This window comes from Drosophila suzukii, chromosome 3 (genome assembly GCF_043229965.1).
Source record: "Drosophila suzukii chromosome 3, CBGP_Dsuzu_IsoJpt1.0, whole genome shotgun sequence".
Classification (NCBI taxonomy): Eukaryota; Metazoa; Arthropoda; class Insecta; order Diptera; family Drosophilidae; genus Drosophila; species Drosophila suzukii.
The window spans coordinates 29,865,998-29,889,590 of record NC_092082.1 but is presented as its reverse complement, the minus strand read 5'-3'; the positions used below and the strand labels follow the sequence as shown (position 1 = coordinate 29,889,590).

The window sequence follows — 23,593 nt, the reverse complement described above, 5'->3', positions numbered from 1 at the left end:
CACAGCTCCATACACCCCACAGGAGAACCCGACTGAGAGAGCCAATAGGACGGTGAAAACAATGATTGCGCAGTTCGCAGGGCAGAACCAAAGAGACTGGGACGAAAAATGGCCAGAAATCATGCTGGCAGTAAACACGAGCGTTTCAGAATCCTCAGGTTACACACCGTCGTTCATTACCCAAGGCAGAGAACCAAGACTACCGAGCGCCCTATACGACAGAGAAACCGTAGGAACCGGACGACCGACAGAGACCCCGGAAGAGAATGCTAACAAACTCAGGGAAATCTTCGAGATTGTAAGGCGGAACCTGGAGAAAGCATCCCAGGACCAGGCTAGGCATTATAACCTAAGGAGGAGGCAATGGACGCCAAAGGTGGGTGACGTCGTGTGGGCCAAGGAACACCATTTATCAAAAGCGGCCGAGGGGTTCGCAGCAAAATTTGCCCCAAGATACGACGGACCTTACCAAGTCATAGGTTTTGCGTCACCAGTAATCTGCAAAATACGACACATAAACACAAAGAAAGAGCGGACCATCCACGTAAGCGAGCTGAAACAGCAACAAACGGAAAACACAAGCGAGCGGCTACAGCAAGCAGACACAACAGATGCAAAACAACATTAAAAGTCCAAGGATACCTACAAGGATGCCCAAAGGATACTACGAAAGGAGTCCAAGGATACCTCCAAGGATGACCAAAAGATACTACGAAAGGATCCCAAGGATACCTCCAAGGATGACCAAAGGATACTACGAAGGGAGTCCAAGGATACCTCCAAGGATGACCAAAGGACACTACGAAAGGATCCCAAGGATACCTCCAAGGATGCCCAAAGGATACTACGAAAGGAGTCCAAGGATACCCACAAGGATTCCCAAAGGATTCTACGAAAGGAGTCAAAGGATACGTCCAAGGATTCCTAAAGGGTACTACGGAAAGAGTCCAAGGATACCTGCAAGGATTCCCAAAGGATACTACGAACAAATTCCAAGGATACCTCCAGTGAAGAGCCGCCCCAGGACCAGCCGGCTCCCGTTAGCCATGCCGAGGCTGTGGCAGCGGCTACGTGGGAGTTCCGGCGCAAGTGCGAGGCGCGAAGGCGAGACGAGGAGCGGCGGTTGAAGGAGATGGAGGAGATGGCCGAGGAGGAGGAGACGCAGCTGTGGGAAAACCCGGGGTACCCACCTACGCCGAGGTATGCGCCCGAACCCTGCACCCCGCCGCAAGAAGTGGCAGACGATTGGGCGTCCTCGCCGGACAGACATACCGGCGGACCACGTGAGCCACAGCACCCGGACGTTCGTGGCCGAAGGGGTAAGGTGGCGACAGCAGACGGTTGACTGGACCTGGCCGGAGGGACCCGCGGAGGAGACGGCAGCGACGGAAGAACCCCGGATCTGGGAAGAATGTGGTCCCCGGGTGAGCCCGCTGGACCCCAGGACCCGTGGCAGACCGGAGCAGTGGGCACCACCGACGCCGAGCACCGGACCAACGACGCCGACGCCTACCGGGAGCGCAGTAACCGCGGAGCCTCTGGAGCGAGGACCCTGGGTGTGGCCTGAGCCCGTGGAAAACGGCCGTCCTCCGCTCAAGCGGCAGGACTCGGCGCCCGAAGTGTCCGAGGTGGTGGCCCGGCCGAAGTTGTCGCGGACGGTGTCGGCGCCGGAAGGCCAGCGATGGCGAGAAATCGCGGAGACGGAGTGGCCCGAAGGGATCGCGGAGACACCGGTGGTACAGGAGGCTCGCATCCTGGGCGGCAGGCGCAGCGTGCGCGTGTGGAGAGAGATGCGCGCGTTCCGCGTCCGGTTGGGGCTGGCGGGCATGAGAGTGTTCGAGGAGCAGAAATAAAAGTTAAATAACACGAAAAACAGAGTTAAAAAAAAAAAAAACCGGCATAGAACGGGAAACGCGGCTGAAACAGGGGCCAGAAGTAAGGGGCATACATGGCAGCTTCAGCGTCCTGAAATCAATATTGGATTAATACAGGAAGCAGCCAAGCGACACCAAAATACTTACCTGCAGCGAAGCAAATGCGAAGTCCTCTCCGCACCAGCTTTCGAGTGTTGCCAGCGTAAAGCCAGGCTTAGCAGGCTGAGGACGATTGAAGGGCGAGAGAGAGAGACGAGAGGCGAGAGAGGTCGTGTGGAGAGAGAAAGGATGAAATAGAAAGGAGTGAGGGAATGCGAAAACTTACCTAGAAAGTTGCAAAATCACCATGAGCCAGGGAAGGGGGCGCCTCGATAGGCGATCGATTGGCACTAGATGAAAGTGCGATCGATGGGTACACGTCAAATGGTAATATCGGCCAAAGGTGGAAATATCGCAACGAGCAGGTGGCAACACCGCACCGTCGATATCGATATCGCACATCGATCACACACGAATGGTGTGACCAGGCGGAGGAAGCAAAGAAAAGGAGTAGAACGCAGCGATGAGCAGCGAGCTGGGGATCGATAGCACACGAGTATCGATGTCCCAGTGGAGTCAGGAAAGATATCGGCGCGGGAGATTCAAGTTGCTACGAGGAGGATGGCCAGCGCTGTAGAAACTCAACGGAGTTAAGAGCGTCGTGGGAGTATCGATGGAGCAACGAGGGAGCGCCGCGGGATTCACAAGGACTCGAAGGCTAGGATAAACAAGAAAACGCCGGAGAGTAGGAACAAGTTTAAAATGTTTCCCGAAGTAAGGGGGGAATGTGAGGAGTTGAATAACTCCCCACAAATAGAAACAGCAGCAGATGGCCGGCCGCTTGCCAGATACGCGGCGAATTCGCGTAGTAACGGCGCGGCGAGGAGAGCGAGAGAGTTTGGAGACCAATGAAGGAGAGCGAGAGAGTTTGGAGACCAACAAAGGAGAGCGAGAGAGTTTGGAGACCAAGGATGGAGATCGAGAGAGAGTGGAGACTTCGCGGGCAAGGCAAGAGTGCCGTGTGCAAAAGCGGGTAACGGAACTCCACCGGACTTTGGACTCTCCCGTGAACTTTGGACCGGGAGAGGAAGTGCCACATCTCGGCGGTGGAGCGGCACACAGGCGTGCCACAAGCATCACGGGAATCAGCGGGATGGCAGCAGTGGGCGGAGCATCGATTGGAAGCGGTACGGGAACGACAAGTGGGTCATCCAGGAGGCACGGACTTTGGACCCAGAGTGGAGAGATCCAGCGGGCCGTGCGCAAGAGGGAAATAACGGTTCCCGGAGGCCCTATATAAGGCCGCAGAGCGCTGGCAGCAGCAAGTCGAGTCGCCAGAGAAGCAGCGCCGTGGGAGCCTACAAGGAGCGAGATTGCTACGTCGAGACGTTCGGGATTGGGATACCAGGAATCTCCGAATTGAGACGCAGGTAGCTGAGATCCAGAGGGCATCACACGGCTAGGTCAAGGCGGTCGATTAACCCGGTCCACAAAGTCCTGGCGTTACGCCTGGAAATAGTATAACAAGCCAGAAGGGAGAGCGGTCGATCGGTAAGGTCTCGAGTGGAATTGTCCAGGAGAGTCCTACGGATTCGACTTGCGAGGTCCCGGAGCGGCGCGCCCGAACCACGAGTATAACAAGCCAGAAGGGAGAGCGGTCGATCGGTACGGTCTCGAGTGGAACTATCCAGGAGAGCCCTACGGATTCGACTTGCGAGGTCCCGGAGCGGCGTGCCCGAACCCCGAGTACCAAAAGCCACACGGAAACGTCCCGGACAAAAGGCAAAAGGGTGAGGCTAGGGTGGAACGTTCGTTTACACTAGGCGTGGAAGCGAAGTAAGGCGCGAGGCAGCTTCCTGGCGTTCCGCCTTGACTGTCCGCGCGGGCTGACCAGAAACCCAGTGGGACCATCCGGGACAGAGCAAGGGACAGGCGGCGGTGTGTCGAAAGGAGCGATCCTGGAGAGCGCAGCTTCTGTTCACCCTAGTCTGAGAACGGTGACGCTTCCCTAAGCCCGTACGGCCGATACCCCTCGCGATTCCGAGGCGTTACCAGCAGTCACCAAGCCACGCGTGACAAGTGAGCAGCGAGCGAGCGTCTTCACGGAGCTGCGAGGATCGTCAGGGAGCGGCGAGGATCTTCAGGGAGCTGCGAGTATCTTCAGGGAGCTACAGGACTGGAGCACCGAGTCGTCAAGGCGAGAGGTCGTCGAGTCAATCAGGGCCGTCGGAAGCACCGAGGGTCACAAGAAACGAGTCAAGGCCAACCAAGCGACTAAGACACTTGTAATAATATACCCGCAATAAAACCCAATACGAACCCGTGAATTCTATGCTTTCTCACTGAGCTACTGGGCGGTCACGTTAATATAAATTTGGTGGGACGAACACACAATATACTGAGCTAGCCGCACGAATCTCGTAGCGAGCAGACCATAAAAATCAGTTCGTTACAGTACATACGACATTTCAGTATTTTTTTCTTAATATAGTAATGTACTGAATCCATCCTCCTCCCAAGTATTGGAGTCGTGGAAAATTAAATGTAGACGACGGCTATACTTAAAATTATTCTGAAATCTAGTTTAATTATATTTACAGCAGGTCTCTTATAAATATGGTCTTTAATTTTTACATCAACAATAGGCACACGCCCATCCTTTGATGGATACGTTTTGTCAATAATGCCTTTTGGCCAAATATTTCTAGGAAGATCGGATTCCATTAACAAAACTACATCACCTTCCTTCAAAACATTGTTGTCTTGTGTCCATTTACGACTAAGTATTAGAAATTGTCTACATTGTTTTTTCCATTTCAACCAAAAAATGTCTGCATGTCTTTGTGACGATTTCCACATATTTAAAAGTCTTTAATCACCATCAGTGGTGTCAGTGTAAAAGGATTCGCGATAGTTGGTTCCGAAATGGAGCTTGTAGGAACAATCAAAAGTGGTCTACTGTTAATCATAAACTCGATCTAACAAAACAAAGTTTTTAAAATGTACTCTCTAGGATATTTCTCTTTTAGTAGAATTCCCAAATATTTATTGACTGACTGTATGAGCCTCTCCCAAGCTCCTCCCATGTGATGGGACAAGGGTGGTTCAAAGTACCAAGTGCAACCTTTCGTGGTTAAAAACTGAGTAAACTTGTCACTTGGCCACTCTTGAATGATTTCCCTTATGTCCTTGTCAGCGCGCCTGAAATTGGTTCCGTTGTCTGAATATAATTTTGTCGCAAATCCTCGTCTACAACTAAATTGTCTGAATACATGCATGCACGCATTGCAAAATAGGTCTTCAGCAATCTCATGACTTTAACGCTTTACATGATTTCTATTCTGTGTAACTTATATTGGACCAAAATGATCAATACCTACTTTCAAAAAGGCTCTCTCGGTAGACTTTATACGGCAGCTTGGAAGCTGACCCATTAAAGAAGCTTGCTTGCTTTTTTGTTTTTACGCTGTTTACAATTTTTAATAATATTTTTTACTGTAGTTCTACAATTTGTAATCCAAAACCTTTGGCGGATATTGGCAATTACAGTTTCACTCCCGATATGACAATTTTGGACGTGATAGTACTGAACGAGCAATTTCGTGATTGGATGATCTCTGCTTAAGATAATTGGATTTTTACTTAACTTAAATTATTTAGTGTGCCTATGAGTCTTAACAGATTATCGCTAGATGAAAGCAAGGATAGACTATTCAGACTGCTTGAAGTTGGTACATTACATTTGAGTTTTTCAATTTCCTGATAATAACTGTCTTGTTGTATGCTAAGAAAGATTAACTTTTCCGCTTTGAAAAGTTCTGTGGCAGTTAGCTCATTATTGATAGAGATTGTTGTTCTTAAGAATCTAATCCAATTGGAGAGCCTTGAGACGTCCGGTAAAGTAAATTACGGCTTTTGAATGGTAGTCAGATTTACGAACTCTTTATCGCTATCATCAGACCTGCCTGGACTAAAAGCTGTTTTGCCTAATGACCACTGATCTTGACTCTTTCTTAGAAATGGCGGTCCTGTCAACCATAACTCATTTGATGAGAAGTCGAAGGATGATATCTTTGTTGCCTTATCAGCGGGGTTCAGCTTTGAGGGTACGTGTCGCCATTCGCTTGAATTTGTTAATTCTTGTATCTCTCCCAAGCCCTGAGCCACAAAAGTCTTGATCCTTTTGCTGCTCGTTTTCAGCCAGTATAACACAATCTCCGAATCTGTCCACATGAAAGTTGAGTCTATTCTAAGATTTAATGTTTCTTTAATAGCTTTGCTTAGTCTAGCTCCTAGCAAGGTTCCTTGAAGCTCTAGTCTAGGAATTGACATTGGTTTAAGTGGCGCTAATCGCGACTTAGCTGAAATCAAGGTAGTTTCTATTTGGCTGTTGCACTCGAAACGTAAGTAAGTGCATGTTGCGGTTGCGTATTTTGAGGCATCGCAAAATATATGTAATTGGATATTATATTGTGTAGTGTAGTCAACTGCCTGTTATGTAAAAATCGTTTATTTTATTTAAGTTGCTACATAATGCCCTCCAAACTCGAAATTGATCGTCTGAAATGAAGTCATCCCAATGGATTCCGCTATCCCAATTGGCTTGTACAAGGATTTCATTTGATATTAAAAGGTTTAAAAGAAACCCTAAGGGATCAAAAATGGTCATAGTTATTATTAATATTTCTCGCTTAGTTGGTCGTCTGAGATTGTTAAGAAGTTCAAAATGGGAATTAGAAAATTTTAAATTGTATGTGAATATGTCTTTTTTATGATCCCAAATTAAACCTAGAACTCGCTCTTCGGTCAAATTCTTTTCTGTGACTTTTTTCGATGGAGTGTTGTCTGTTATCTGATTTAAAGCTTCTGGAGAATTAGATATCTAATTTCGCATGTCGAATCCACCTGCCTTGTGTACATACGTAACGTCCTTGATCAATTTTAAGGCTGTACTAGTGTCTTGAGCTCCACCCAAATAGTCATCCATGTAATGTTTTGTTATTATGTCCTTACAGGCTTTTGAAAATCTAAGGCGATTCTGTTTCTGACCTGTTGGGCAATACTTGGACTACATTTAACGCCAAAAAATAAAACTTGTATTTCGTACACGCCCGGTTCGAATTGTCGATTATAGTCTCACCACAGAATTCTTTTTGCGCAACGGTCTGACTCCTGTATTTTCATTTGGAGAAACATCTCTTTGATATCTCCGACAAAGGCAATTTTGTGTTTTCGAAATTCATTAGAACTGTTGACAATTGGCTGTATAGATCTGGACCTGGCAAAAGAAAAACATTAAGGCAATAACCATGGCTTTTGGAGGCCGCGTCGAAAACTATTTTAAGTTTGTCAGGCTTACTGCTATTTAGAACTCCAAAGTATGGCAGGTAGTAGGTCAGGGGAGTGATATTAGTTTTCTCTGCGGAAGTCAATTTCCTCACTTACCCATTTTGTATGTAGGAGTCAAAAGTTTGTTTATACTTCTTGCCGTGCTCAGGGTTTTTGTCCATTTTTCTTTCGCATAAAACAAACAAGAATATGCATTCTTGTAACTTTCAGGTAGTTTAATGTCGGCAATTTTTTAAAATAGACAACATTGAAATCTGTCATCGACTCGTTTCAGGTTTTTATCAACAATTTCCAAACATCTTTTGTCGTCAAGTAACGTCTGAAAGTCATGAGGGGTTAATGACTCATTCTCAATGGACCAATAGCATTTAACCAGATTGTGTAGAATGTCCAGGTCATCATTGGGGTTGTCCTAACCTACGCAGTTAAATAGATGGCATGAATAATTTCTATCTTGAATTTCTCTAATCATTCCTACAGTTCCATGTACAACCCAACCTAGCGCCGTTTTGCTAGCGACAGGACCTTGAAATGATTGATGTTTAAATTTCCGAGATACTATGACTGACCAATTATCTTGACCAATCATAATCTTTGGATGCGCATTTTGGTAGGAGCAAAAGGAAATGTCCTTCAAGAACTTGTAGGTCTCAGACATGTCACTTATTAAAAGGGTTTGTAGAGGTAGATTTAGGCATGATACCGTCTTTTCTTTTGGATCAACCATCTTTAAAGTTCATGTCGGTCCTTCTAGTTGTAGGTCAGTCGCTAGTTGTTCATCGATCAATGAAATTGTCAAGGCTTCGTTTCGGCTTCCTTTGTGAGGACCTATTAGTGTGACTGGAATGACCTTTGGTAATACTTTGTTACAACCAAAAATTAATGTTGCAGTTGGTGTCGGGAAGTGTCTTGTTTTGGTTAGGATTACCAGGCATATCAAGGGAAACGCTTGCTGTGTTGTCTTTGTCTTTATGCAACAAAAAATTGTGGTTAAACTTACAATTTGCTGCTTTACAAGGCTTTTTCCGTTTGCAGTCTATCATAATGTGATTTCAACCCAGACAAGATATACATAGCTTATTGTGAGATATGAATTCCCAACATTTGTCGACACTCAAGGATTTAAGCTTTGGAAAATGTGTTATAATAGTTGCAATAGTATTTGGATTTTTCAACTGTCTTGACTGGACTTGAGACTATTAGTGTTGTTTCTTTTGATTTATTCAGACCGAATCCGAGCAATGTCTCTGCTTTTATGGTTTGACTTAACATTTCCTGAAATACAATAATCTTCGGCTCGTCGCACTTTATTTTTTGAAAATTTTTTATAAAGGATATTCTTTGAGAAACCTGAATTTTTTCAAGAATTTCCCCAAACAGCCAATTGTTACGAATCTGATCAACATCATTGAAAGACAGTAAAGTTTGAATGAGATCAGTAATCATATCATAAAAAGTGATGAGGCTGTCATATTTATCCTCTTTGATTACAGGAAAGGCAAGAATTTTATCCATCACAATTTTCAGTGATGGCTTCAGTGTCCGAATCGGTTTCTTAATATGTCAATTATATCATTTACATTTTGTGGCATTGATATTTTCGTAGATGCTAAATTTATATGTGAGAACTGTTCTCATACTCAGCAATAAAAATGGCCGTTTTAAAGAGTCACCACTAAATAAAGGAAACTCCCGTTTAATTGTTTGCCTAGCCATAAAGCTAACAATCGCATTTAAATTGGTTGCTTTCGCTGAGAAGAGTTAACCCACTCACGTGTCCTGGTGCCGTTGTCGTATTCATCGCCGATGTTGTCATCTTGGTCGTCTTGGCTGCTGTTGTCTTCTTCGATTTCGGTCATTTTCATCTGTATGTTCAGACTGCTTCTCTTCAAATTCAAGATGCATCCGTTTAGCTTTCAGCTCTTGTTGCTTCTGTAAATGCTCCATTTGAAGCTGGAGTTTTTGGGCTTTAACGGATCGTTGAGATTGGTGGCTCTGCGTTGATGCTGCGCATGGCATCACCGCTGCCTTTGACATATCCAGTAGATTTGCCGCACAGATGCCTGGTCGCGGCGTATCCTTTATTCTCCTGGGTGTACTTTTGCTTCTTTAGACGTGTCTTAGGCATCTTCTTGAGGTTGTAGTTGTCCAATTCCAAATTTCGCAGTTGCACACACACTACTCGTCGTCAATGTATGTGTGAAGACTCTTCTGTGCATGTCCGAGATCACGCTCGGCAATACATATGTTCGGACCCAAAGGTACTCAACATGACCACACCCAACAATTCAAGCAGTAGCCAAGTTGGGAACAGTACCAGGCGCTCAGTAGCACCCACTGCATATGAGAATGGCTGATAATCATATTATATGTCTCACTACCTCACCGTCTCACCGACTCAACGGCACACTGACCCCCCGATGCAGTCAGCACATTTTGCAGTGTCAGCCAACTACGCAAAGTCAACTACGCAAACTGCTACCATAATCATAATTCCCTGACCTACTTTAGAACATAGCCTACTTCACTAATCATTACACAAACTTCCGTGTTCCAAGTAGTATATAAACATGTACCAAATGAAGAATAAATCAGTTATCAACACACCTCTTAACTCCGCGGATCTACTTCCTACATCTGGGAATAGGGCTCGTAATACACTATCTCAACTAGTAGCTAACCACGTTAGCTCACCCTCAGCGCAGCTCCAGCATCGCCTGTGGTCCGGCATCACAGTAACCATCGTTACCATTGCCGCGACGCGATCGTCCTGCCATCAAAGCGTCCCCGTGCCAGCGACAAGTGCTCATTACCCCCTTGTCCCGCGGTGTGACCCGGAAGTGTCTACTTCGGTTAGGCACAAACATTGGTGACCCCGACGTGATCCTTTAACAACAAATGATCACACTCAAGCAACCCCCTTCCCACTAAAGGACTCACAGCTTTATCCAGCTTCATAGGACACGCTTCTTCTTCCAGCGTCACAGGAACTTCAGCTTAATCCAGCTTCACAGGATACGCTTCGTCTTCCAGCGTCACAGGAACTTCAGCTTAATCCAGCTTCACAGGATTCGCTTTTTCTTCCAGCGTCACAGGAACTTCAGCTGAATCCAGCTTCACAGGACTCGCTTCTTCTTCCAGCGTCACAGGAACTTCAGCTTCATCCAGCTTCACAGGATTCGCTTCTTCTTCCAGCGTCACAGGAACTTCAGCTTAATCCAGCTTCACAGGATTCGCTTCTTCTTCCAGCGTCACAGGAACTTCAGCTTCATCCAGCTTCACAGGACTCGCTTCTTCTTCCAGCGTCACAGGAACTTCAGCTTTATCCAGCTTCACAGGATTCGCTTCTTCTTCCAGCGTCACAGGAACTTCAGCTTAATCCAGCTTCACAGGATACGCTTCTTCTTCCAGCGTCACAGGAACTTCAGCTTAATCCAGCTTCACAGGATACGCTTCGTCTTCCAGCGTCACAGGAACTTCAGCTTCATCCAGCTTCACAGGATACGCTTCTTCTTCCAGCGTCACAGGAACTTCAGCTTCATCCAGCTTCACAGGATACGCTTCTTCTTCCAGCGTCACAGGATACTCAGCTTCATCCAGCTTCACAGGATACTCAGCTTCATCCAGCTTCACAGGATACTCAGCTGCATCCAGCTTCACAGGATACTCAGCTTCATCCAGCTTCACAAGATTCTTTGTTTCCAAGACACACAATATGTCTACTTCATTCATTGAGGAAACAAGTCACACAAGAATCGATTTACACAATCGAATACTAGACACCCAAAACGAGCTGCAAGGGAAAATCCAACAGCTCATTAAGAATTATGGCAAGGATTCTGCCGACCGACGCCACCGAGACGGCTATTATTCCGGTAAGCTTAATCAGTTAAACGATCTCTTGCAGCAGTTTTGCGACCTAGATGAAGAAGTCCAGCAAGCGGCACTACCCACTGGAAGTGAGTACTCTTCACGACTAGTAGCACTTAAAGAGCTGGTCGAAAAATATCAGAATATCTTTCTGGACAACATGCCGACTGGAAGCGGGCTTCCGAAGGCTCCCAGACGGATTTCGGCCAACATCAAGCTCACAACAAGAGATCAAGTCAAAGGAGATTCCGCAATTGACACGGTGATCCGACAGTTGCAGAGAAGATGCAACGAATTGGAGTCATCATTAACATTAGCCTCGAACGCCCCAACTGTCACCCCAGCCCTACAAAGGCACCTGGAACTCCATTGGGCGTTACTGAGGCAAGCCCACGACGAATTGGATAGCACACCTGGGGCCGCAGCTCTGGCAGAAGCAGAGCTAGCCCAATTCCACACATTATATGAGGAATACGAAATGAACCTGCTACGAGAAAACGACGCGCCAATGAGCCTAAACTTGAACCTTCCGCCAATTAGCATTCCGGAGTTCAACGGCGAGTATCTAGACTGGCCACGGTTCCATGATCTCTTTGTGGAATTGGTACATAACAAACCATATTCGGCCAGTCAAAAACTACATATTCTACAGAGTTCGCTTCGTGGTGAAGCGAGGAACGTCTTGACAGACACAGCCTTCTCACAGGGGGGCTATGACGACACCTGGTTGCGGTTGAAGGCCAGGTACCAGAACGGCAAAATATTAGTATTCGCCGCCATAGCTAAAATTATTGACCATAGGCCTATAGACGGCTCCTCGCGCCAACTAAGGGCCTTACATGACACTATAAAAAACTCAATGAGTACTCTTAAAAACCTCGATATCAGCACAAAATCCTGGGATCCAATCCTGTGTTTTCTTATCAGAAGAAAACTAGACCAGCAGTCTCTAGCTGCTCTAGAAAATTCAGCGGATGCACCAACGGAAATTCCAACGTTAAGGAGTGTTATAACGTTTATTGAACGTCAGTTCACAACGAAGAGAGCTGCAAGATTTGTCACCTAGGACCACATAATCTTAGAGCATGTAGCCGTTTCCAGGAAATGGACCCCAAAACTCGGCGCCAAGCCATTATTCAAATAGGAGCATGCACAAATTGTTTGTCTACAGCTCATATGGTTGAAAACTGTGGATCACCGACCAATTGTCGAGTCTGCCAGCAACGGCACCATTCACTGTTACACAAAGGACCAACTAGCAATCCAGTGGCCGGCGCGGTAACCATTGCAGGCTACGACAACGTAGGAGGATATACTCTGCTCGCGACCGCAAAGGTCTCATTACAAGGGCCAAACGGTCAATTACAAACATGTCGCGCTGTAATAGATGGTGGATCACAGGTGAATCTTATCTCAAGGAGAATGGCAGATCTGCTATCTCTTAAGGAAGGTTCACCGATTGAAATATCTGGAATCGGAGGAAAGATATCAACAGCAATTAGAGCAACACTAAAGCTCTCATCCTGTACATCAGGGTTTGAAAAACTATTAGAGGTATTTATTATTCCCACAGTCATTCCAGACCAACCGTCAGTATCGATTGATAACGATCTTAATATTCCCGGGGAACTGCCATTAGCAGATCCTGACTTTCGGCAACCTGGACCCATTGACCTAACCTTAGGGTCTGAGGTGTATTCTCGTGTAATAACCGGTGAACTTCTTGAACTAAGACCTAATAAACCTTTGGCACAAGGCACTAGGCTTGGTTATATAATCACAGGTTATCTCAATAAAGAAACCTCATCTGATACGGAAATCAACCCTATTCTGGTAGAAGGCAGAGGTGATTTTGCAGGACCGAACGCTGCTTATGAGCCAACAAAAGATAAAAATCCGATGAATATAGAACCGACTTCTCATCAATTTAAAACCTACAAGAAGGCTGACGTTGGTTCAACATTTCTAAACCTAACCAAGAAATATCTTAGTTTTGTTGCAGAATGTCCACATACCATAGACGTGCCAAATGATCAAGTTCTACGAGAGCACAATTTCAGTCCCCACGATAATGTCAATTTTATCGCAAAGGGGAGTGTTAAGCAGCATCAAGAAGATGTGAAGGACCTGAATCACAAACATGAACCGTAGTTGAAGGAAAGATCCACCTTGGTCAATGATTTGTTAGGTGCTTCCTATACAATTCGGTCAAGGGCTGACCGACATCACGACTTAATTGAGGGTACCCCTCAATGGGGGGGAGAATGTTCGGACCCAAAGGTACTCAACATGACCACACCCAACAAATCAAGCAGTAGCCAAGTTGGGAACAGTAGCACCCACTGCATATGAGAATGGCTGATCAGCATATTATATGTCTCACTAACTCACCGTCTCACCGACTCAACGGCACACTGACCCCCCGATGCAGTCAGCACATTTTGCAGTGTCAGCCAACTACGCAAAGTCAACTACGCAAACTGCTACCATAATCATAATTCCCTGACCTACTTTAGAATATAGCCTACTTCACTAATCATTACACAAACTTCCGTGTTCCAAGTAGTATATAAACATGTACCAAATGAAGAATAAATCAGTTATCAACACACCTCTTAACTCCGCGGTTCTACTTCCTACATCTGGGAATAGGGCTCGTAATACACTATCTCAACTAGTAGCTAACCACGTTAGCTCACCCTCAGCGCAGCTCCAGCATCGGCTGTGGTCCGGCATCACAGTAACCATCGTTACCATTGCCGCGACGCGATCGTCCTGCCATCAAAGCGTCCCCGTGCCAGCGACAAGTGCTCATTACCCCCTTGTCCCGCGGTGTGACCCGGAAGTGTCTACTTCGGTTAGGCACAAACAACATACACACTCTCAAACTTGCAAGTTTTTGCTACCCAAATTTTCGCATTTGCACACACACTAGTCGTTTTCAATGTATGTGCGTGCAGACTCTTTTGTGCAAATTAATTATTTCACTTGCGAATAATTTTAAAAAATTTATTTTTATTTTTTATTCACTAAGTTACAACTTTACAACTTTTCCTTAATAGCGACTTTTATTCAACTATTCACAATATTTTCTATTGAACCGATCTTCTCGGATGCAAAAACGGACTGCCTGGCCAAGGGCCGATTTTCTGACAAACAAACCTCGGATTAAGAGAATTGGGGAACTCATTAAGAGTTGGACAAGGGTTGGACTCAAGTGAGTCGGGAAATCGGATGATCAAATTCTCTGCTCGATTGCTAAACGGATTAAGCTCCAGTTTTGGGGCTCGCCGGGTGTTGACCGGATGCTTGTGTTTACATTAGCTGGACCCAGCTTAGTTTATGTTAGGAGGACTGCGGCGCAATTGAATCTTAATAATGAACTTCGATTGAAGTGGAGGAGCTAATTGGGATTCTGTGGGAACGCTGATTAAGTGGATCCCCGCTAAGAATTGTTTATAAGAAATTGTTTACGACTTGGGTAAGGCGGCTGGGCGCTCGAGCTGGAAGACGTTCTCAGCTAAGAATTGTATATGAAGAGTGTGTTTATAAATTGGGTAAAGAGGCTGGGATCATGAGCTGGATAACTTGCATGTCCAAGATCACGCTCGGCAACACATACACACTTCCATTTGTTGGGGTAACTTCCTGGTAAGGGTTGTACCGATTCAGGATTATGGGACTCGAAAGACCATTTGTTGGGGTAATTACCTGGTAAGGGTTATACCGATTCAGGATTATGGGGCTCGAAAGACCGAGTTCTAGCCCACACAAACCACAGTCGATGTAGTCGTCGAATGGATTGTTTGATTAAAAACACCTTTTCTCTGCTGATCAGTTTATTTTTGATTTGTTGCAATATTTGAGCTTCTTGCTCTTGTCCACTTGTGATCTTTTTTATTTTTTTCACGCAAGTGGCGTCTTTATTTTCAGACGAGAGAGACCAGCTTTCAGTCGGTGGTACATACGAGATTTTTATAACATTTTAGTATTGTATTCTTAGTATAATAAGTTCGTTACCAATTCAAAATAATGTAGTACTGAATCAACAGTTATTCTATGTAACGAGTCCTTACTTAGGGTGTATGTCGCATATTGAGGATTGACACGACAAAAAGTCATTACCTTACACTTAGAGCCATTTAAATTTTGTAAAAAAAACTTATTTTATATATTGTTGAACGTTAATGCACTAAGAGCAATACAAACAATTGGCCTAAACGACACCAAGCACGTGCTTGTTACGCGCGGGCCCATTTTTGTTTCGGGCAAATACGGTTCGCGAAGAAGGTACATAGACATAGGACAAAACATAGATCAACACGACTAAAGCAAAGATTTTAGTTTTTAATAGAGGGATAGAAGTTGAGGAACAAATTAAATAGGCTGTTATAATTATTAGAAAGAACGCGAATGGGCTCATGCTGACTAAAATTAGATGAACATCGTGAGAAGTTGATAGGATGGTAGTTTCGCATTAGCCTAACAGGAACATTGAAACTTAGGCGGCTTACCAAATCTACAGAATCAATATTCATAAAAATAGTACCAAGCATAATTCTACGGCTTATTAGACTAGGCAAATTAATTAATAGCAATCTACTCGAGTAAGAAGGCAACCTGACGTTTTGATCCCAGTTCAAACCCCGTAAGGCAAAAAGAAGAAATTGTTTCTGTACGGACTCTATACGGTCAATGTGCACTTGATACTGAGTCCTCAGTATTCAAACGGAAGAACAGTATTCTAAATTAGGACGGACAAGTGAGGTAAATAATAATTTGGTAGTGTATGGATCATCAAATTCTTTAGACCAACGCTTTAGAAACCCAAGAACACTCATAGCTTTATTTACAGTAGAGGTTATGTGGGAGTCAAATTTAAGTTTAGGATCTAGGAGAACACCTAAATCGATTACTGAGTATATTCGGTCCAAGGACATGTTCTGAAGAGAGTAACTCATGAACGTTGGCGTACCCCTATAAAAAGTCATAACGTTGCATTTAAGATAGTTTAAATTCAAAAGATTGTACCGACACCATTCCTGAAATCTATTCATGTCTGACTGCAAGCAGAAACCAGATTCAATATTATTATATGAAAAACAAAGCTTAACATCATCAGCATACATTAGTACACGAGAGTGATTTACGATAGAAGGAAGATCATTTATAAACAGAATAAACAGCAAAGGGCCTAAATGACTGCCCTGAGGCACTCCAGATGTCACGTTGATCATCTTGAAAACAGCGTATTTGAATAAAACCCTCTGAGATCTAACATTCAAATAACTTTAAATCCAACTTAACAGATTATTCGGTAACCCGAGCTGATCTAATTTGAATAAAAGAAGAGAGTTTACAGAGTCAAAGGCTTTACTAAAATCTGTATATATAACGTTTGTCTGCAATTTTTTGTTAAATCCATCTATTACAAAAGATGTCAATTCGAGCAGGTTAGTGGTGGTCGATCTTCGCTTAACAAAACCATGTTCTAGAACAGAGGAATGTGCCCCCAAAATCTTAAGAATTTAGGTGCAAATGTTGTTCTGCGGAAATGCATGGCTCTCTTGTAATTGAATTTTAAAGCAAAGTATACAAATATATAAACATTCCATCCGTTGTTAAATAATCATTTTTAAAACTTCGAAAAAAATCTATAATTGTTATTATGGCCGCGAATTAAATATCCTCGATGGACAGTGATTCCTTAAAATCTCGTGTTACCATGCACGACGAACATACTATATCTCTTTGCGACGTGAATCTAAATATACTGATAATGTGTATGAATTAATTGACATTTTTTGCGAACATAACGTCTATAATTTAAGATATTAAATTCATTTTTCGTCACGAAAGTTGATTTTAGAACTTGTGTACGTTGAACGTGCGATCGTCACTAATCTTACCTTGTTAAGTTTTTTTTCGTTTGATTTTAACCATGTCTTATAAATATTTAAATTATAGGACGATTTATGCTATCCTTCATGTTTAGTGAAGCTTTACTTAAAAAAAATGATCCCTTCTTACCAAAATTAAGCTAGGCATACGTCTGAGCTAAGCCAAACAAATGATAGAGCTGCCATATGACAGATCGTATTATCAATGGAAAAATAATTAAAGCTTTGTTATTTGTCATCATGTTCTCTTCTACTACGGTACATAGCATTTTTATGCCCGTTACTCGAAGATTAATATACACACAAAAATAAAATTTTATGAAATATTCAAACAGCAAGCTAAACATCTTTTTTGCTTTAAAACTAACTTGAACGCAAATTTCAGTTCCATCTCCCTTGCACCCTTCTTAGCTGATTAACGGGTATTTGGCAGTAGAGGGCATCCACTAAGGCGTACGCAATTATTTAATATTCCACAACTAAAAATTGAGATTAACATAAATTCGAGTACCTCGACTATCACATACCCGTTACTCAGCTTAAGGGACCAAAGGAATATGGAGATATGCAAGCAGCAAAGCGAGATTGAAATGCGCCACCTATCCGTGATCTCATTATATGGTTATGTGGGCGTTAGACAGATTTAAGCGTTATGGGCGTTAGAGTGGGCGTGTCAATTTTTTTTAGGATCAATCGATAAGTTATGACGATACCAATACATTTCAGTTAAAATTTGTATTCTAGCATCAAAACTGTAGGAGTCATAGTTTTGGTCGGTATGTGGGCTTTGGAGTGGGCGTGTCACCCATACTTCGACGAATCCAGTATACCCTTTTACTCTACGAGTAACGGGTATAAAAATACAAAAGCCGTTATATTTTGTTATTGGTAAAACAAAAACGCTAGAAATTTGAGATGGAACAATATTTTCATATTTGTGTAGTTATTTTTAAACATCGGTTATACGTAAAAATGTATGTATACATATGTATTTATGTTTTAAATATGTACATATGTACACATTTCTATTTGTTAAGAAATTATAAATGCATTAAATATTTGTGTAAAAATACATTAAAAAAAAAATGTTATTAAATTGAAACATGTGTACATACATACATAAACACACGTGAAGATTTGTATACCATAAAAAAGGTAGAGAAGAACTTCATATTCATGGTTCCACATTTAATCGATGATTATTAATTTTAAGCTTGACAAATAACTTAGATATATTTTGCATTGGCTAAAAGAAAGTTCATATCGTTTTTGTATGTATTTAAACTTACAAATAGAAACATACACACACACAATATAAGCAAAGCAAAGCATATCCAAACATACATACATAGCTGAAAATTATTGTTTTTGCTTGCTTATAATACAATAAATACATACATACTTGGTCTAAAATGCTAATCTCAAGATTAATAAATAACTTTTCAAAAAAACTTTAAAAAAAATCACCTATAAGTATATATATATAATAAAGCATTTTCAAAGCTCACATTTTGGTAAACAAGAAATGTCGAAATTCTAACAATTTTAGGAGTTAAGCATTACAAATCAATTTTATATTTCTTTGTAAATATTGTGTTTTGTGCTGTTTGGGGCCACTGGGGGGTCAGGTCGAACCTTAGTGGATGCTCTAGTTTATTCGGCTTAGGCTGAGGGCGTATCCCCAGAATTTTCGCTCTTTCCATTTATAAATCTTTAGGGATTAAACATATATTATACAAATATTACATATTTTAAAATCAATACATATAAAATAAGTAAATTTAAAATTTCAAGAGAGCCTTGAGCCAGAATAAAAAAATGATGTGAAAAAAAACGTATGGTGTTACGCATCTTTGTATTCTAATGTCTTTGGTTCTATCACGGGAAAATTCTCGTGGCAACACTCTTTGTACACAATAGTCCCTATACATTTCACTGCGTTTACCTGAATGGACAGCTCATCCTTGATAAATTTGGAAATATCAATTATATAATCATTTGGCGTTGAAAGCATTACACATGTTTGCGTTTAAATTATATTTAGTTTTGAGTTGTATTGCTTTTTTTCGGAGCAACTGAGCTTGCACGTCCTCTCCCTTCGGGTACGATTTGCTAATGCCGAGCAGCTGTTCGTTTCAGCGAATCTCTATGTGAACAGGAAACGCGTTTCTTATTTATGAACATTAGAGCGATCCGCAAGTTTTTCAAAAACGGTTCATAGGGTCTGCGAATCGGTTTCAAAGCTTAAAACTCATACGCACTATTGGGGCTGATCAAAAATATTTTTTTTATATATGTAGGTGGCCCTGAGTTGAATCGAAAGTCCGTTGTGTATAATTCTGAGTTTAGTTTTCCCTCCAAAAACATTTCGGTATTTGTCGTAAATTTTTTTTAAATCAAATTGTCTGAGATATTAGTGTTGACAATGTAGGGGAAAGGATATCGATCTCTTTAAAAAAGGTTATGGCTGGTATACATGTCGTTTGAGTAATTTTAAAAGAAATTTTGAGGACGTATAGCAAGGTCTAACACCCAACCAAAAAATTGTAGTTTTTGAATACATGTGTTGTACACTTTGATCAACCATATGATGGGGTGAGAACAAGATTTCATTTTTTGGACCGCCCTAATGAACATACCTCGCGCACCGTTTGTCTCATACGTTATGTACACAGCCGCTTAAGATTGCTGTTCCACTTTCAAGGGGATTCTTGTTCATATAGAGCAGTGGTCGGCAGCGGCCTATCTAGTGAGCATAGGGAAGTGTTCTGCCCATCCTCTGCTCGCTCACGTATAACGTACATGTTCGTGTGACTTCGGCATGGGTCTTCGGGTCATTTTTTCTCAACTTCGGCGCGCTTTTTTGTTGCTGCGGCAGAGGATCTCAGTGCAAAGCAGAGAAACGTCTCGCTACAGCACGCCGCGCGCAAACTTCGTGTTTGTTACACTCACACTAATGCAAGGCAAACTTGTGATGGTATGTGTGTGCCGACCACTGATATAGAGATTACTTGATCTGCATATGCAATTGATGCAGTGTGCAGAGGGTATTAATTATAAAAACGATTTGTTTTATGAACGTACCTTGCGCATAGCCTCTGCGCACACCTTTAAATGGCTTTTTCACATTTGAGCGTATTCTTGTTTAAATAGTGTTCGCTATAGCGAACAGCTGTTCGGCATAAGCAAACCGTACCCGAAGAAGAGGACGTGCAAATTGAGTGACTACAAATAAATGGATAAAACATTTTATTGAACTCTTATCTCCTAATATCTTAATTGTACAATTTCTGGAAGAATTTCCAATAAACGATATTTTCGGATTGTCTCACTGGTGGTCCCAAAGATATCCTTCCACCATTTTTGCCGTTCCGAACATTTCCCAGTTAGTTCCTCATCCTAAGTTAACGGACTCTTTTATGCGATAGGAAGGCGATGTTTGTTTGGTGCAACTCTGAGGTCTTCTTCTTGACAGTTAAAATTGAAACATTTATTACGAAAACGTAAACAATGAAGACAGGGAACAATCGAAAGTGGAAGGGGCAGAAGCAACAGGCTGGGTTCAACAAGCCAGATCAGCTGTTATCGGATGGTAGATGGTGGATGTGCTCTGTGGGAAACGTAGCTTCACAATTGTCAAAAATTCCAACCGTTTCGAACGGAAGGGGGTATTAATATATATTTATTTTATAAATAATAATGTACCGGAAATGTGTGAGGGAAAGCCGTGAATCTATTTGCTATAATTAAACTTGAGAATGACAAAATTAGTTTGTAAAATAATATATTGGTTTGTAATAGTTTTGGCTTTGAAAGATATGTGCTAAAGCTGTTTAAGATTTGCAAATGAAATTTTTTTATCAAAAGGATATCAGTGGGTATTATAAAGAATTTTTATTTAAACGACTCTCATGTTCCCCGTCAGCTAAGAGTGCAAATATACACACACAGACGCACGCTTATCTTGTTTTCATTATTTCTTTTTTCATTAGTTTTCCACCTCGATTAGACTTATTCGCACATTTTTTTGTTCAATTAGACGTTTATTTAAAATAGGTTTTTAATTAGTACATGTGGTATTTTGTTTGTATGCTTTAATTTTGAACGGCTTGACTATTTTCATATGCCAGAGTTCGAGGCAGATAGATGTGGAGGAAATGACTTGGTGTAGCAGGCTTAATTTTCAAACAAATGTTATGCAGTTATTTGTTTGTATGCCTTAATATTATGAGCATCGCATTTTAAAACCACTTTGGTAACATTTATAACAGTGGAAAGGCAAAAAAAAAAAAAAAACAAATGGAACTTTGGGGTCCCTCATTTTCCGAATTCATACCTAGCTCGCGTCTTCGACTTATTTTCAACTTTCGGATTTTTTTTTATTTGTATGTCGAGGCGTTGCTGCTGCAGGAGCTGTTTGCCTTTTCTTTAGGGATACCTTTATTAATTAGTTAGAATGGAAAAAAAAGTTCCATAAGCCTAGTACTCAGATCTGCTAAGAGTTTAACTAGTCGAAAAATCTTATTCTTTGTAGTGTGACCGAAGTTTTTAAAGTTCATCCGCAATGCATGTGGCATGGTCTTACTGTCAAGCAGATGGGCTTGTTGCCAAACGGAAAACAAATCAATTGAAGCAATTTAAAAAAAGAAGAGTCTGCTGGTGCACAAAGAAGTTAAAATATAAATAAATAAAATGTTCAACAAATGTTTTTATTTTTGTAAATGTGAGTTAGTTTAAGGATTCCTTCTCGTCCCACGGAGGCTTCGCTATCTTTCCCGCGCCTTCTGCAGTCCAGCTCCGAGTCCCAATAGGCTGGCCAATAATGGCTGGTGATGGCTCCTCCAGCTGTCCCTTAGCGGGAGACCATATTTTCTCCTCCCTACAGAAGCCGACGCGTCCTGCAACTCCGCTTTAGCTGTCAAGTAGCTGGTGGAGGTGGATTTCTCAATGGAGAGCTCGTCGGAGATCGAACGATGTCCCATGTTCCTTGGCACTGGGATTCTTTAGTGGATCTCCTCCAGCGCTTCAACTATTCTGCGGATTTGCCCGGTTGTGGTATTGCTTCCTGTCGGTCAAGTCCCACAACAATGGGCAACAGCTTCGATTAGGTGTCCTTTTTCATTTGCACTGATCTCTTTTAGCCGTTTTTGGTGTTTTTCTTCCATTTTTAATTTTTAAATTCTTCACCGCTTCTGCACGAACACCGCCAAAGATTAAATTTCTAATTTTTTGGGCTGCGGCTAACGGCGTTCATCGAAAGTTCACTCGCGAAATATGGTATTTTTTCTGGTATTTCCTTAGCTCATCTGAGTACCGCTCTGAAAAACAGACCCGACGAAAAGCGTTAGCCGCTTATTTGCCTCTCGCTCACTCCTATGGTTAGCTCGCGGTTTTCGTCGATGTGAGTACTAGGCTATAAGCGGAAACCTTTTCTGTGTGAATAGGTATTACATTAGTGGTATGACGAAAGCATCGGAAGTCGCCATGTATCGGATGATTTTATCGAAGTTTCTCCACCTCTAGGTGGAATAAATTAATAAGTACAAATCAGCAAATATGGCATATAACAATGGCGGAATGCCAGATCAACAATTTCTTTGGGATGTTTTTCAAAGGCAAGCATCAGATATGAAACGTTTAGAATTGGGTAATACTGAATTGCTTTCAGAGTGGACAAAGACAGAAGCGGTCATATATCTGCGGATGAGCTACAAGTGGCCCTTTCGAATGGTACCTGGTCTGCATTTAATCCCGAAACGATCCGTTTGATGATAGGAATGTTTGATCGCGAAAGTACTGGTACCGTATCTTTCCAAGACTTCGGAGCGTTATGGAAATATGTGACGGATTGGCAAAATTGCTTTCGATCATTCGATCGTGACGGTTCGGGAAACATAGACAAAACTGAGCTGAAAACAGCACTCACCTCATTCGGATATCGTTTATCCGACCAATTAATTGAGGTTTTGCTTCGCAAGTTTGATCGCTTTGGACATGGTACAATTCTATTTGATGATTTTATTCAATGTTGTATTGTGCTATATGTAAGTATACTTTTAAATTATTACTCATTATTATTATTATGCAGTAGCTACTTGTAACTTTGACGCTAGATTGCATTGGATTTAAAACAAGCGGTGCCCCCTGACCTGACTCGCGAGTCTTCAGAATTCCTCGCTCTACTTACACCGCCACTGTAATGTTTACAGTGTAAACGCTTGTGTGATTCCAGCATTCCATCGTTCTAGCTGGCATTTTTATACACGTTACTCGTAGAGTAAAGGGGTATGCTATATTCGTCGGAAAGTATGTAACAGGCAGAAGGAAGCGTTCCCGACCCCATAAAGTAAATATATTCTTGATCAGGATCACTAGCCGAGTCGATCTATCCATGTCCGTCTGTCCGTCCGTCCGGATGAACGCTGAGATCTCGGAAACTATGGGAGCTAGGCTATTGAGATTTGGCGTGCAGATTCCTGAGCTTCTTACGCAGCGCAAGTTTGTTTCAGTAGAGTGCCACGCCCACAAGCCGCCCAAAACTGTGGCTCTTACAGTTTTGAT

At 42.6% G+C, this 23,593-nt stretch overlaps 2 protein-coding genes across 4 annotated transcripts in view; one reads left to right on the top strand and one right to left on the bottom strand.

Annotated features, from left to right (window-relative positions):
• LOC139353044 (programmed cell death protein 6-like) overlaps positions 1 to 23,593 on the top strand; it is a 101,647-nt gene that overhangs the window by 55,015 nt on the left and 23,039 nt on the right. Inside the window, exons 1-3 of one of the 3 annotated variants that reach the window (XM_070996172.1) lie at positions 22,519 to 22,647; positions 22,701 to 23,076; positions 23,146 to 23,390. The exons of 1 other annotated variant lie outside the window; for it this stretch is intronic. In XM_070996172.1, coding sequence (XP_070852273.1) covers positions 22,589 to 22,647; positions 22,701 to 23,076; positions 23,146 to 23,232 — 522 coding nt within the window. In that variant the 5' untranslated portion in view covers positions 22,519 to 22,588 and the 3' untranslated portion in view covers positions 23,233 to 23,390. Of the gene's footprint in view, positions 1 to 22,518; positions 22,648 to 22,700; positions 23,077 to 23,145; positions 23,391 to 23,593 lie in introns of those variants that run through there. One more of the 3 variants, XM_070996171.1, reaches the window with a different exon arrangement.
• Positions 5,820 to 9,121, bottom strand: LOC139352720 (uncharacterized). Its single transcript, XM_070995350.1, has 2 exons — positions 9,037 to 9,121; positions 5,820 to 6,136 (listed from the first exon to the last, which is right to left on the bottom strand). Exons 1-2 carry the CDS (start codon positions 9,119 to 9,121, stop codon positions 5,820 to 5,822), a joined length of 402 nt encoding a protein of 133 aa, XP_070851451.1.

Coding starts and splice junctions, on each gene's coding strand:
- LOC139352720 (XM_070995350.1), bottom strand. CDS start 9,121: ATGACCGAAATCGAAGAAGACAACAGCAGCCAAGACGACCAAGATGAC. Junction 6,137..9,036: donor CGACAACGGCACCAGGACAC/GTGAGTGGGTTA, acceptor TCATGTGGACAG/ATTCGGAGATTGTGTTATAC.